This window comes from Ictidomys tridecemlineatus, chromosome 2, assembly GCF_052094955.1.
Source record: "Ictidomys tridecemlineatus isolate mIctTri1 chromosome 2, mIctTri1.hap1, whole genome shotgun sequence".
Lineage (NCBI taxonomy): Eukaryota > Metazoa > Chordata > Mammalia > Rodentia > Sciuridae > Ictidomys > Ictidomys tridecemlineatus.
In genome coordinates, this window is record NC_135478.1 from 119,027,697 (window position 1) to 119,042,554 (window position 14,858).

Sequence of the window (14,858 nt, forward strand, 5' to 3'; positions counted from 1 at the left end):
CCCCATCCTCAGGACATGATACTGAGCTGCAGGAGGGAGGCCTTCTCAGTGTTCCCGCACACCTGTTCTCTCCCTGGACGCCAAACACTGTCTTGGTTTGTGGTGGACCTTGGGAGTTTCCGCCTGTCCCCAGGAATGGCAGACCTCTGCTTTGCTGGATCCTGGGCCCAAGAGGCTCAAGGCAACCAGAGGCTAATGCCTTTGCTTCTGCTTTCCCTAGAGCAGTGAATTCTTTGCCTGGTTATTTGGCAAAAGGAAGGAGGGGTTTTGCATCTACCCTTCTCCAATGAGCCAGGAGCAGGAGGGCTTGCTGCCCTCCCCAGCATCGGAAGACCTTTGCTTCCTTTGAGAGGAGGTATAGGATGCAATTACTGTTTCATGCTTGTCTCTCAGTGGCAGCCTGTCACCTCCTGCACACCTTTGCCACCAAGGGGCAAGCTGACTTGCTGCCTGATCCCAGTCACTCCTCACAGCATTTGATGAAGGCCTGTGCAGAAGAGCCTGCAACAGAATGTGTCTGGGGCTCACAGCTGCCCTCAATTGAAAGGGAAACCCATACTCAGTCTTTAAGAATTTGTAAAAATTCGGGCCTGGGGATTTAGCTCGGTGTTGGAGCACTTGAGTAGCACATGTGAGGCACTGGGTTCAAGCCTCAGCACCACATTAAAAAATAAACAAAATAAAGATATTGTGTCCATCTGCAACTAATATATACACACTTTTTTTTTTTTTTTTTTTTAAGAATTTGTTAAGGGCTGGGATTGTGGCTCAGTGGTAGAGCACTTGCCTGGCATGTGTGAGGCACTGGATTTGATTCTCAGCACCACATATAAATAAATAAATAAAGGTCCATTGATAAATATATATATTCATATAAAATTTTTTTTTAATATTTATTTTTTAGTTCTCGGCGGACACAACATCTTTGTTGGTATGTGGTGCTGAGGATCGAACCCGGGCCGCATGCATGCCAGGCGAGCGCGCTACCGCTTGAGCCACATCCCCAGCCCCCATATAAAATTTTTTAAAAAAAGAATTTGTTAAGGGATGAGGTTGTAGCTCAGTGGTAGAGTGCTAGCCTAGCATGTGTGAGGCACTGGGTTCGATCCTCGGCACCCCATAACAATAAACTAATTAAAGGTATTGTGTCCATCTACAACTAAAAAAAAAAAGTCTTAAAATGAAAGAATTTGTTAAAATTCTGGCTGCTAGTATGGCAATATGTAAAAACGTGGATATGTAACCGATGTGATTCTGCAATCTGTATACGGGGTAAAAATGGAAGTTCATAACCCACTTGAATCAAATGTATGAAATATGATATGTCAAGAGCTTTGTAATGTTTTGAACAACCAATAATTAAAAAAGAAAAAAGAAAAAACATATTCAACAAAAAAATTGCAAATTAGTAAGAGAAAAAAACAACAAAACAAAACAAAAATTCTGGCTGCTTTCTTCTTACTTGCTTCTGTGGAGGTCACCTCTTCCTCCCATATTCTGTCACAGATGAAACCATTTGTGTGGCCTGACTCTCCTTGGAAGAGCTTCTTGCTTTTTAGAATTATAGGATGAGAAATCAATGTATTCTTTTCTTTTTTTCCATGCTTCAGATTGGACCCAGGGCCTCACAGGCTAGGAGATACATCCCTAGCCCTGGCAGCATATTCTTGTTTCTGTTTGTGCCCCACAGGGACACAGAACTTTCCTAAAGCCTGCTTTCTCCCCAGCCCCCTGCTGCCCCCCAAGGTCTTGTTTACACTTCACCATGTAAGAGAGGAAGTAGTTGTGTCTCCTTCCTAGAGCCTGCCAATCAAAAACAGGCGCCCAGGGAAATCAGATGTGCCCAGTCAGAGCAATGAGAATCTAGGATTCCCCCAGGCAGAAAGTCATTTCCTGTGCCAGTTTCCTGCTTGAGAAATGAGTGTGGACCCCTCCTGTGCTGCCCCTCTGGGGTATCGGGGACACCAAGCAGCTGTGGAGCCATTCCTTTTCCAGAACTTCACCTCAAGTGCCTCCCCTGCCAAGAGATCCCTGTGTGTCCGCATGTCCTGGAGCCATCCTGGGGTGCAGGAGCAGGTGCTTTCCCCAGCCTAGACCTGAGAGAAGGGAGGAGCCTGGAAGGGAAGGGTGGGATCAGATGGCCCTGCCAGTCCCGCACCCAGACTCTCTGACTCCAGCACAGCCCAACTGCTGTGCTGTGTGCTGGTGCTCAGGTCTCCTGGGCCAAAACAAAAAAGTCTCCACAGTCATTTGTTCAGGGTTTAAGTGATTCATTTTGTGATTTGATCCTGAAACCTGAGAAGGTCTGGCTTTAGAGATAAAACAGTCCCCAAATGGGTCACATTGCTTAGGAAGAGTTCTGTTTGTGCCAGCTTTGGAGAGCGAGTCCGGTAGCCAAGACCCAGACCCAGGCCTGCTGTCTCCTTGTCTTCTGCAGCTCTGGTTGGTGCCTGCGGTGGGAACTATTCAGCCATGACATCCGTGGTCTATTCCCCGGATTTTCCCGACACTTACGCCACAGGACGAGTCTGCTACTGGACCATTCGGGTTCCGGGAGCCTCCCACATCCACTTCAACTTCACCTTATTTGACATCAGGGATTCTGCAGACATGGTAGAGCTGCTGGATGGCTACACCCACCACGTCCTGGTCCGTTTCAATGGAAGGAACCGCCCACCTTCATCCTTTAATGTCTCTCTGGATTTTGTCATTTTATATTTCTTCTCTGATCGCATCAATCAGGCCCAGGGATTTGCTGTCTTATACCAAGGTGAGACACCCTCAGCCTGTGTGCCTCAGGCTTGTTTTCCCACGAGGGTGACTTTCTAACCAAGTGGTTCTCATCAGGTGGACGGGAGCTACTGACTCCACCCCAGATTACCCCAGCACTACAGCCCCCTCCCCCTCCCCACCTCCCATTGCACAACTTGATAATGTTTCAGTTTTGCATTTTAGTAGCTTTAATGACAGTTTTTGTGGAAGGGCTAAAAGAATAATGAAAAGAAAGAGCTGAGATTGGTAGAATTGAGAAACTTGCAAGAGGTCACTCAGTCCATCCTCCTGCCTCTAAACTTCCCAGCCAGTCCCAAAGACTGGTTGGTCAGCTTTCTTCAAGCCCTTCTAAAGTGGAGATGTCCCTCTGGTGTGAATATATGTATGCTAGATGTGACTCTTTACCACCACCTGAGAAACATGGAAGGTGTGAACCCTCGATGAGGTAGTGTGTGCAGCAGATGGCTGGGAAGAGGTCTCTCCTGCTATGGGACAGTCATGAGGAATAGGTGGGATTGGGGTCTAGAGATAGGAAGAAAGAGGGTCTTCCAGGCAAAGGGAGACCTGGCTGCCAAGCACAGGGTTGGGAAACAAGAAATCATCTAGATTCTTCCCTCTGCCTCTTGCAGGCCCACAGCCAGAGTCTCACGGTTTTGCTTTGGGACCAGCAGGACCAGTGGAAGGAACCCTACCCAGAGCAAAAGGCCTTCTCTTTATAACTAAGGCTTCCTCCTTCACCTTCTGCTTCCTGTTGTGTCCATCAGCTTTCCCCCCATAAGCCCTTTTGATCTTCCAGCTGTCAAGGAAGAACTGCCACAGGAGAGACCCACTGTCACCCAGACGCTGGCCCAGGTGATCACCGAGCAGGCCAACCTCAGCGTCAGTGCTGCACGCTCCTCCAAAGTCCTCTACGTCATCACCACCAGCCCCAGCCACCCGCCGCAGACCGTCCCAGGTAGCAGTTCCTGGGCACCATCAGTAGGGGCTGGCAGCCACAGAGTTGAAGGTAGTGCTCTTGGCAGTTACAGAAACAAAAGAGCTCTTGGGTGTTTCTCATTCAGAGGCAGCAAGTTGGGGTATAGCCTTTGTGACCTCTGCTTTGTCCTGGCCTTGGAGATAAATGTTCTCATTAGCAGTTCCTTTGTCCCTAGGAAAACTCACTCACTTCCAAAGATACAGTCTATGTGCCTTTGTACATTGTGATTTCTTAGCTAATTGTGTCTTAATAAATCATAATCATAGATAATCATAGATTAATCTTTGTAGAGCCCCAGGCTGTAATTCCAATGGCATTTGCAAGAGCTTCATTCATTCATGCATTCCAAAGATCTACAGGGTCTGGGGATGTAGCTCAGTAGAAGAGCACGTCCCCAGGTGTGGGGCCCTGGGTTTGATCCCTAGTACCAAAATAAAGGGATAAAGACAAATGTGGGGCTTGGCGTGTAGCTCATTGGTACAGCATGTACTTAGCATGAACAAGGTCCTGGGTTCAATCCCTGACACCAGAAAAAAGCCAAACGATAAATGAGTGCTTCTGTGGGGGCCAGGCCCTGTCCTAGGAACCAGACTGTCCACTGAACCAAATAAATCCCTGCCGTTCTGTGACCTCTGGGTGGGAAGAAAAAGACAAGAAGCAAAATTAAAAACCTGATCATGTTAAGAGCTGTGTCATGTAGGAGAGGGATGGAGTGGTCTTTAGTTCTTCAGCTAACTTGGCTGGGTGCGTACATGCCTGGTCCCATTTTCTGCGACAGAACTAGCACCTATATGAACTGCTAGAGCTGGAGAGGACTGTTGGTGCTGACAGCCTAGAGGTTCTCACGTTTCTCCCCTGTGCCTGACAGGACCCACCATGGAAGGTCAGGGAGGAGGCCTCTGCTGTGCTCGTTCCTTGTCATTTGGTGGTGGATTTCATAGATCACACACCTCGTTGCCTGAATGAGAAAACTGAGGCTCAGAGACTTGATGTAACTCGGTGGCACAGTGACTCCTGTGGTAGAGACAGAATGTACCCACCCTCTGACTCTGAGTCCAGTGTGCTTTGTATCATACCGAACAGGGCAAGGTACTGAGAAAGCTGGGGTCCATGCTCAGCCCAGCTTACAGCTGCCTGCTGCTGCCCGCCCCCCATCTGCCATGGAGGCTCCTTTTGGATCTGCACCCCCAAGCTGCAGACCTCCTTTGGACCTTGAAGCACAAACATGTTCAGTGGACCCTTGTCTTTTGCACTTGTAGGATGGACAGTGTACGGCCTGGCGACCCTCCTCATCCTCACGGTCACAGCCATTGTTGCAAAGATACTTCTGCATGTCACGTTCAAGTGAGTACAAGAGAGTGCTGCCCGTTCCAGGAAGGGGAAGCCTCAAAATGCCTTTTCTTCTGGGCTTCGTTTGTCTGGGTGCAGTTGTCACTTCAGAACACGATTCCAAAGTCCTGAGTCCTAGACATTCCTCCTCCTCCTCAGAGTGAAAAGTACAACTGGACAAATCTCACTAAGTAAGGTTTGAGGGACGGAGGGATCGAGTTTGCTCCTGTGTCCACGGGATATAGTTTCAGTGGCATAAACAGCAACAATTTCCATTTTTTAGTATGTGCTGGTTCTTTATCGTGATATTTATGCAAGACTAAAGATTCCTAGGAAATACCACACATACTTCCTGATGTCTCCTGGAAATTGGGAGACAATCTTAGCAAGAGAATTCTAACGTTTTATTAACTATTTCTTAATAATTACCTTAAAACAATTATTTGAAGGCTGGGGATGTTGCTCAAGCGGTAGCACGCTCACCTGGTATGCGCGGGGTGCTGGGTTCAATCCTTAGCACCATATAAAAATAAAAATAAAGATGTTGTGTCCACCGAAAACTAAAAAAATAAATATTAAAAAATTCTCTTTCTCTAAAAAAAAATTATTTGAGAAGCTTAGAAGCATTATCCTTCAATTCTGACCAATTGGGGCAGAAAGTTTTTCTTCCCTTATTTTGCTGCTCAGGTTTAACAGTTCCACCTTCCAGGAAAGGGGCAATTGTGGGTGCCATTGATGTTTGTGACTTACAGAGACGAGTTCTAATTTGTTCTAGGCCTTGACTACCTTCTTTTAGTTCCTAGTCCAGCTCTTCCCATTACAAGGTCTTCCAGAACATTGATGTCCAGTGAAAGCCCCTTTTGGGGGGACCTTCTCACTTGCCCTCTGCCACAGAATTTTTTTTTTTTTAAAAGCTTTTTTTTTTTTTTTTTAATATTTTATTTTTTAGTTCTCGGCGGACACAACATCTTTGTTGGTATGTGGTGCTGGGGATCGAACCCGGGCCGCACGCATGCCAGATGAGCGCGCTACCGCCTGAGCCACATCCCCAGCCCCACAGAATTTTTTTTTAATATTTATTTTTTAGTTATAGGTGGACACAATATCTTTATTTTATTTTTATGTAGTGCTGAGGGATTGAACCCAGTGCCTCACGCATGCTAGGTAAGTGCTTTACCTCTAAGCCACAATCCCAGCCCTTTTTTTTTAAAGAATGATTTTTTTAGATGTCAATGGGTCTTTATTTTACTTGTTTATATGTGGTGCTGAGATTCGAACCCAGGGCCTCACACATGCCAGACAAGCATTCTTCTGCTGAGCTACAACCACAGCCCATGCCACAGACTTTTTATACATTAAACACAGCCTCCTCTGTTGTCTTGTAAAGGCCACCTTTGATCACTCTGGGATGACCTTACCTAGACATCTTCACCAGAGACTTGACATTTTTCAGTAGAAATAATGACCTTATTGTTTACTAAGCTCACTCTCATCTCTTTTACACACACACACACACACACACACACACACACACACACACACACACACAGAGTTATCCTTCAAAATCCTTGGATGCTCAAATCCTATATATAAAACAACAAGGTATTTGAATATAACATGCACATTGCCCTGTGTATTGTATTTGTATAATATCTAGTGTAATATAAATGCTATGTAAATAGTTGTTACACTGCATTGTTTAGGAAATAAACAATGGGAAAATAAGGAAAAGCATCTGTACATCTTCAGAATAGTTTCTTTTTCTAACTATTTTCATGTGTAGTTGGTTGAATCCACAGTTGCAGAACCTGTGGGTTTGGAGAGCCAACTGTATACATAGGTTTTAAAGGTCAAAATTCACATATTCTGGGGAAGCCCCTCAGGCCTAGTTCTGTCTTTGTGTCCCCTGCAGCAGCAAGAGAGCAGGATACTTCCTGTAGGGTCAGGTGTCTCAGCATGACTGAGGCCCTAAAGTATGTACCTAAGTCCCCTCTGTTGGAGACCTTCTGAGCTACCCTGCCCAGTGACCTTGGGGACTGACATCTGGAGTGTGCTGGGGCTGGAGCTGAAGGTGAGGGAGGATACTGCTTCAGGCAGAGGAGTTTTGCTCTTGCCCTGTTTTAGATGGGTGAGCTTCCAGTCAATAGCATTTGGGACAGAGTTCTTTAATTTAAAAAGAATAATTTGAAAATTCATACTCTCCCAGGCCACCTTTTTCCAGATTTGAAGAACTCTGCCAGTCAGAAAGTCTCTTATTGTGCTGAGGAGGACTCTGCCCTGCTGCCCTTGCCTGCTGTCCGCCGGCTGCATGTCATCCACACAGTAGTCCTTCAGATATTTAAAGCTGGCCCTTAGGTCCTTCCTGGAACCCCAACCCACTGTGCATCCCGTTTCTTAGGACAGGTGTCTCATGAGATGGCAGATTGTTTGGGGGCTCTCTTCTGATCTACTTGAACTTTGTGGTTTTTGTTTGGCAGATCCCACCGTGTTCCTGCTTCAGGGGACCTCAGGGATTGCCACCAACCAGGGACTTCAGGGGAAATCTGGAGCATATTTTATAAACCTTCTACTTCAATTTCCATCTTTAAGAAGAAGCTCAAGGGTCAGAGTCAACAAGATGACCGCAATCCCCTTGTGAGTGACTAAAACCGCACTTCCCAGAACTCGAGGTCCCTCTTGGGGCTCAAGGTTGTCGGGGTCAACCTCCCCTGTGGTTCTCTGACCGACTCTTCCCTGCCTCCCCTCCACCTCAGCCTTTTGGGGTACCCTTCAACACATTGAGAAGGGGCACCAAGCTGCAGGGTGAGCCTAGCCCACTGCTCCTGCTTCACCAGCTGCGCTTAGGAGAGAGACCCAAGGGCTCAGGGCCAGGCCCTCCCTGCGCGTCTCTCTGGTCTAGCAACTGGGGGTGTCAGGACCGAGCTGAGCTAACAGAGATGGCCACGCTGACAGAGATGGCCACGCTGACACTGGGCTCAGGTTCATTCTAGATGACTGTTGGGTGATGGGTAGGTTTAGCATATGTTGAGTTTTTCTTGCTTCTTTATTTTGTCCACACCCAGATCAGTTTCCCCTGGTCTTCACAGTTTGGCACAGGACCAGACTGGGAGAATTCTCAGGTTCTTTTGAGGGCTGGCCTGGTCCTGTACAAGCGTGGACTCCTGGGCATTAGCACCTGCCAAAATGTAAAGGGAGCCGGTGCTCCATACTTGCGCTGGAGGTTTGCTCTCTGGGTGCTAGGCTAGGGTGGCCTGGGAAGGCCTGAGAGAGGGTCTAGGACCCCCATTCATGTCTTCCACACACAGGCTTCTCTCTAGAGGTTTTTTCCAGTAGCTCACTGACCTATAAAACGTCCACTCATTCTCACGCCTCAGACTCTGCTGGGAGCGTCCTGGGCCCTCAGTACTTATGGATTAGATTTGTCCGCCTGGCTCCCCAGCTGCCCTGGGTCCTGTGGAACCCACTCCAGGCCATTTTCTCCGCTCTCAGCCAACTCTCAGTTCAGAACAGGGAGTATAAAGACTGGCCCAGCCTCTGGGCAGCGTTGAGTGAGACCTGGGCTGACAGTGCCTGCTGCAGTGTCTCTCATTGTGAAAGAAGGTTAAATAGATATATACCCTGAGGGCTGTGTGCTCTGCCCCTTCTTATGGGGACTGAGAGGCCTCAGGAGTGACTCTGGGGCAGAAGAAGGTTCTCATCCCTGGCAACAGGCCACCTTGTCCCTCACACAAGGAGGCAACTGTGGAGATTGGTGAGGGGAAGGGAGAGTTTGGGACTGGAGGTCCTTGGGAGATAGGCCCCTAGACTGAGATCTCCAGCTGGAGCAGTGCTGGCCGAGAGAGAAGGCATCTTCAGAGGTCCCCGCTATGCGGAAGCTGGCTTTGCCTACAGCAGCTGGAAGAGTAGCCTGTGCCCTGAAGGGCCGTTGTATGGCTGTCCTGGGGGCATTCCGTCTGAGTGCTTGCTGTGTTTCTGGCTTCCTGGGTGCCCTCCTGGGCACTGTGCCTACCTCCCCCACATCCCCAGGCCACTGCCTGCTCTGGATGACCTGGGATTCCCACAGCCCATTGAACCCAGCTGCTCCTGGGAGAATGGAAGGTTGAATGGGGCCAGCTGAGAAGTGTCTGTAGGGAGAAAGGACATTCGGCAGTGCCAGGCCGGGGGTGCTCAGAACCAGCAGGTGGGGCAGTAAGAGGGAGGTGGGCAGTGTGTCTGTCCACAGGCAGGCAGGGTGCTACCCCAGCAGCCGAGAAGCAGTGTGCTGAGAGCCCCGCGCCACTCGCGCCCGTCTCCGCTGTCTGGAGGAAGGGCCACTGTGCCAGAGCAGCTGTCCGCAGGCCCCTGGGCCTAGAGACAGGCCTTCACACCGAGTATCACTGGAAATAGACTGCCCGGCCTCTCTGCTCCTCGCTATTCATGGCTTTTGTGGAATCTCCTGTCAAACACAAGCGCCAGGTGTGTGCGCTCACCCAGGGCCCCGTGCTGTGAACAGACCCTCGCACAGCATGACGGGAATGTGGAGCCCAGGAAGGGCTCTCCTGGCCAGAGGCATTGCTAACTGCCCCAGCTAATGCTGGTCACTGGGCTTGGCCTCCTGGAAGCCACTTCCATCTGCCTCCTCACCTTCCACATCTCAGGGTGCCAGGCCCTAGCCAGCACGTTATCTGAGCTGTGGCCCCAGCAGCCCCTCTCTAGAGACCCCAGGAAGGGCAGCAGTGCCCCGGGGGCCTCCTCCGGGTGGCCTGAAACAGCCCGTACCTCCAGATCCTCTTCCTCTCCAGGGAGCAGCCCTAGAAACCCAGCCGCACCTCACCATAGCTTGGGGGCAGGGCTGTGAACCGTCCCAGGCCAAAGCTCCATAAACATCCGACTGTGGCCTTAGAACCTGTCAGCAGCATTCCCCAGAAGGCCCCTAGAGCCACGCAAACACCCAGGAAGTAAATGACCCCAGAGGAGGTGAGGTGGGCGTCCAGGAGCACGCACTGTAGGAGGAAGTGAAATGCCTTGAGAAATGCCTGGAGCTGAGAGTTAGGAAGTGACTGGAAAAGGGCAACCCTGAGGCTCCTCCTCCGACACAGCGGAAGGCTCTGAAAGAGGCAGGGTTGTGCCCTGAAAGCACAGGAGGGGACAGAGCGTCGGCCTGTGAGCCTTCTCAGCCCTGGGCACTGCTGGCACCCAGGGCTGCCTTCTCAACATGTGCACCCACAGAGGGCCCTCACTAGCCAAGCCTTCCACCTCCTGGGGGACTGCACCTCAGCCCTCTGGGGACCAGCTGCCTGGTGTCCAGCAGTGTCTCACAGTGTCCTTTGCCCTGGGAGAAGGCAGCAGGAGGCACGGGGTGCACTCTGTTCTTCCCCATCTGTTCAGTCACTTGCAAAGCAGAGAATAAACAGGAGTGAACCCCCTGCCTGTGTCCATGTCGGCAAGGACGGGTGAGGCCTCTTGGGCATGAGTAAGGTGACCGGGCGGGCGTGCTGACTTCTTCAGTGTGGATTCTGGCTCCAGACTCCGGTCAGCCCCAAGTCCACAGAGATCAAAGCACTTGCAAGTACAGCTGTCCTGGCCCTCAGGTTGAACCCCGTGGCGTGCCTGGGCCCTGAGCCAGCCTCACACCCAGACAGGAGTCTGCCTGACCCCACTCAGGATCCAGATTCAGCCGCTGGGCAGACACAAGGGCACGCAGCATTGCCTGACCACCACAGGCACCGTGCACTTAGTCTTCACCAAGCACTTAGCAGAAATGGCCTCCAAGACCCGGCCTTCCTGTCAGCTGAGGCCAGGCCGGGTCTCCCCAGTGACCACCCCGCCTCCATATCCGGGCACCTGGCTCTCCTTGGGTCCCGGTCTCCTGGGGGGCGTTGGCCATCTGCTTTGTTACTGCCTGGGTTCCGCCTTTCCATTGTTTCCTCTGTGTCTTTGTTTACCCTCCTCACTGTCTACCTCCTGGCCAGGTCTCAGCTTAGCTGCCCTGGTTTGGGGTGTTTTCCAAACCTCCAGCCACAGAGGCTCCCCTCAGACTGGACAGCTGGGGAGACAGGGCTTCCCCTCTGCCCGCAGGCCCCTGGCGCCACCGCCCGGGCTCCTGTCTCCGCAGCTGGAGCCGAGCACTGGCTGGACAGAGAGGACAGGCAGAGGCGGCTCCTGCTTCACAGGGGGGGTCCCTAGGCGCACCTGGAGGCCCTCCTGCCTGCGCAGGGACCCCAGGGGGTTCTTACTGCACCAAGACCCTCCACATCCAAACTCACCCCCAGCAGGGACTTTGACTTTGGATGACAAGGCTTTATTTGTAAATATTTTCTTAATATGCAACTTTGAGAACAAAATAGAAACATCATGTATTTTAAAATATAAAATGAAGTGTGACGCACTGTATACAATTTAATATATATTTTTAGGATTTTGTTATTTAAGAAAATGGAATGTAATGGTACTTAACTTTTACAAAAGAGAGAAAAAATGTTATTTTTACTGTCTGAAGAAAATAAATATTCTCATGGTTGTAGAAACAGTGGTGGGCCCTGGGCTGTCATTTCTCTGGGTGCTCCTCCAGATGACCCACAGGAAGGTGTGACTGTGGGATTCTCAACTCTTCTCGGTCGATAGTCCGCCCTGTTGGCTGGCTCTCTCCTGGTGCTGTCTTGAAATTTCCTCTGGTCTTGTCACAGCTTTGACCACTGTTGATCTTCAGCCAGGAGGGTCTGAAAGGCAGGACTTCCAGATGGCTGAGCTGCCCCGGGGTTAGGGAGGAGCACCAAGCTCTGACCAGCGGCCGGGACCTCGGCGCACACGGCCACCCTCAGTTGGACCTTATTCTTTAATATCAGTAGGAGCGCCAGGTGAGCGCCAGGCTCTCCCTCGAGGTGCCATCGTATCCAGACATTCCTTTACAGCAGGCACGTTGTCCCTGTTTTGCTGATGAGGGAGCTGACGAATGACACAGCGAGGGACAGTGGCTGAGAGCGCAGCCTTGGAGGGAGCCTGCGGGGTCACATCCTCCCGCCATCAGATGGAGGCCAATGAGATCAAAACAGGAGGGCACCGAGGGCTCCAGTGCAGGAGCTACATCAGGTTCCCAAGGCAGAGATTTCCTCCTTGCCTTTTGGAAAACCAGATGGGGGAGGACGGGGGCGAGGAGGCTGATCGGGGGTCTCGCGGGTACACAGGCCCGTGAGAGCAACAGAGAGAGAGGTGGGCCGCACCAGGCCAGGGCCTCAAGGCTCAGGCCCACACCCCACTCACCACTGAAGGTGTGACCCTGACCAGTAACCTGCCAAGTGTGCCCTCCCTGGGAGCCGCCAGGTGATCCCTAGACTTGCAGTCTGACCATCAGTCCACTGGTGGCAGGGGCTGCCTGCCGTCATCTCCAGCATCGAGTGTGCACACGACACTGTGCAGAGTCCCACCGCTGCCTCCTTCATTGACACAGGTGTGTCTGTCACTCAGGCAATACTGCGTCAGCCAGGGATGCTTCTTGGTGCGGAGAGGTGTATAGCAGGGGTGTAGGTGCAAGCCAGTCATTCCCAGATGCTTCTCCACAAGGAGCATCACCTTGGCTTGGCGTTTGTACCCTTCCTTCGCCATTGTCCTCCCATTAGATCATAGGACAACTCCTGTCCCAGCCCTGACACTGCTGCTGCCCTGCAGTGTGACGGCACCTTTAAAGACAGCTTCGCCTGACTGTTTATCTTCTCTGAACTTTCCTTCTCTTCCCAGAAGCTCTTTCCTTCCATGAAGGAAAATATTTTTCATGGCAGGAAATGGCTGGTGGAAAACAAACGGGGTGGCCTCGCTGGTGAGTTTCTTAGAGACAACATTGGGCAGCAACAGAAAAATAAATAAACGCAACTAGAATGTGCAACTGTCCTGCCTGAGAGCCTCATTAGATCATGGGACCACAGGCCCTGGAAGAGACCCCTAGACCCACTTGAGTGGACTCTGGGGACACTGATCTTAACTTCACATTGCCACCACCCCTCCTCTCACACAACCCTGGGGACCAACGGGGCAGCACCAGCTTCGTCCTTTGTCAGGCAGTCGAAGGCGCTCCATCCTGTGCAGAGGAAAAGGGCTGGACAAAGGTGACATTGCTCTGAACTTGGAGGTCACATGACCATCTCTTCTCCCCACTAGGTCTGTGAAACTGCGGACAGCCTCCGAGACACAGAACTGGGGAGCTTTTGTTCCTCCATAGTGGGGTTGGGTCCCCACAGGGGATTGTTTTTGCTCAGCCGAAAGGGACACTTTGGAGAGAGACTATTTCGACCTCAAGAAGCAACAACATCTGTCTGTAGCTGGTCTCCAGCTGTTGTCTGGAGCCACCAGGCCCCACTGAATGGACCTATGCCCGGCCACTGGGGGCAGGCTGTGCCAGGTTGGGCTGGATGTGGACCAGCCTGTGTTCAGGAGGTCCATCTCTATGTCTATCTCTATGACAACCCCACTGCAGGGATGTCCTGCGCCCTCTCCGTGGTGGTGGCTGAACCCGTGAGCGCTGGGCACCTGGGCTGGGGAACTGGGCATCTTAGGGGGAAATCTTAGGTCCTCATTCCTCAGAAGAAAACAGAAAAGTCTGAAACCGAACAGGCTTTTGCAATAGTGAAACTGCAAATTCCATTTATTTCACAATTAGGAGCATCTACCCTGCATTTGTCCCTGCCCAAATGAAGCCACTGAACTTATAAAAACATAATTGGGGAGCTGGGCATGATGGCACAGGCCTGTGATCCCAGCAACTCAGGAGACTGAGGCAGGAGGATCGCAAGTTCAAGACCAACCTCAGCAATTTAGCAAGGCTCTAAGGACTTGAGGTAGGATCCTGCCTCAAAATTTATAAAAGGGCCGGGAATGTGGCTCAGTGGTTAAGTAACCCTGGGTTTAATCTCTAGTACCAATAAACAAATAAATAAAACCTACACCTCTTCACCTATTACTCCTTTGAGGATCAGATGAAGGTCTGCAGTCCCTTCTTCTAAAAAGATCCCCCACCCCCACAAAACTTCCCATGACAGTTCTAGTGACCCAAAGATCCCCCAGACTTGGGATCTCTCCATTAAGCCACAAACATGGTTATTTGAAGGTTAAAACCAAGGCCAAAATTGGTAATAACAGTTAGAAGGCTGAGGCAGGAGGACCACGAGTTCAAAGCCAGCCTCAGCAACTCAGCGAGGCCCCAAGCAACTCAGAGAGACCCTGTCTCTAAATAAGTTTTTAAAAGGGCTGGGGATGTGGCTCAGTGGTGAATCATCCTGGGTTCAATCCCTAGTATCTTCTTTTTTTTTTCAAAAAAAAAAAAAAATGAGGGGGGGAGTGTAACAACAACAGTAACCATGGATACATTTTTTAAAAATATTTTTTTAGTTGTAGTTGGACACAATACCTTTACTTATTTTTATGTGGTACTCAGGATAGAGCCCAGGGCCTCACACGTGCAAGGTGCACACTACCGCTGAGCCACAACCCCAGCCCAACCACGGATACATTTTACTGACCACTTATTAGCATTTATGCCAGGATTTGGCAAACTTTTTTCTGTTCGAGCCTAAATTCTAAATATTTTAGTATTTAACATTTTAGACTTTGCAGGCCGTCTCGTCCCTATCACTACTAAACTCTGGCAAGGAAGACTGTTCTCTGGACCCTACGCCGTCACCACACACCAAGCAGCCATGAAGGCAGCTCCATGAGGAGTGGAAGGTGACCCGGGCCCCTTTGTTATTAGTCACGTAGCTGTGTAAACAAGTGAGCACAGTTGTGTTCCAGTAAAACTTGGATGTGGAAACTT

At 50.5% G+C, this 14,858-nt stretch overlaps 1 protein-coding gene across 3 annotated transcripts in view; it reads left to right on the forward strand.

Annotated features, from left to right (window-relative positions):
* The window catches only part of Kremen1 (kringle containing transmembrane protein 1), a 71,515-nt gene extending 59,930 nt beyond the window's left edge, over positions 1-11,585 (forward strand). Inside the window, exons 6-9 of one of the 3 annotated variants that reach the window (XM_078039670.1) lie at positions 2,438-2,770; positions 3,569-3,778; positions 5,008-5,092; positions 7,555-11,585. In XM_078039670.1, coding sequence (XP_077895796.1) covers positions 2,438-2,770; positions 3,569-3,778; positions 5,008-5,092; positions 7,555-7,723 — 797 coding nt within the window. In that variant the 3' untranslated portion in view covers positions 7,724-11,585. The remainder of the gene's footprint in view (positions 1-2,437; positions 2,771-3,568; positions 3,779-5,007; positions 5,093-7,554) is intronic. The other 2 variants (XM_078039672.1, XM_078039673.1) reach the window with 2 other exon arrangements.
* Positions 11,586-14,858: the final 3,273 nt, after the last annotated feature.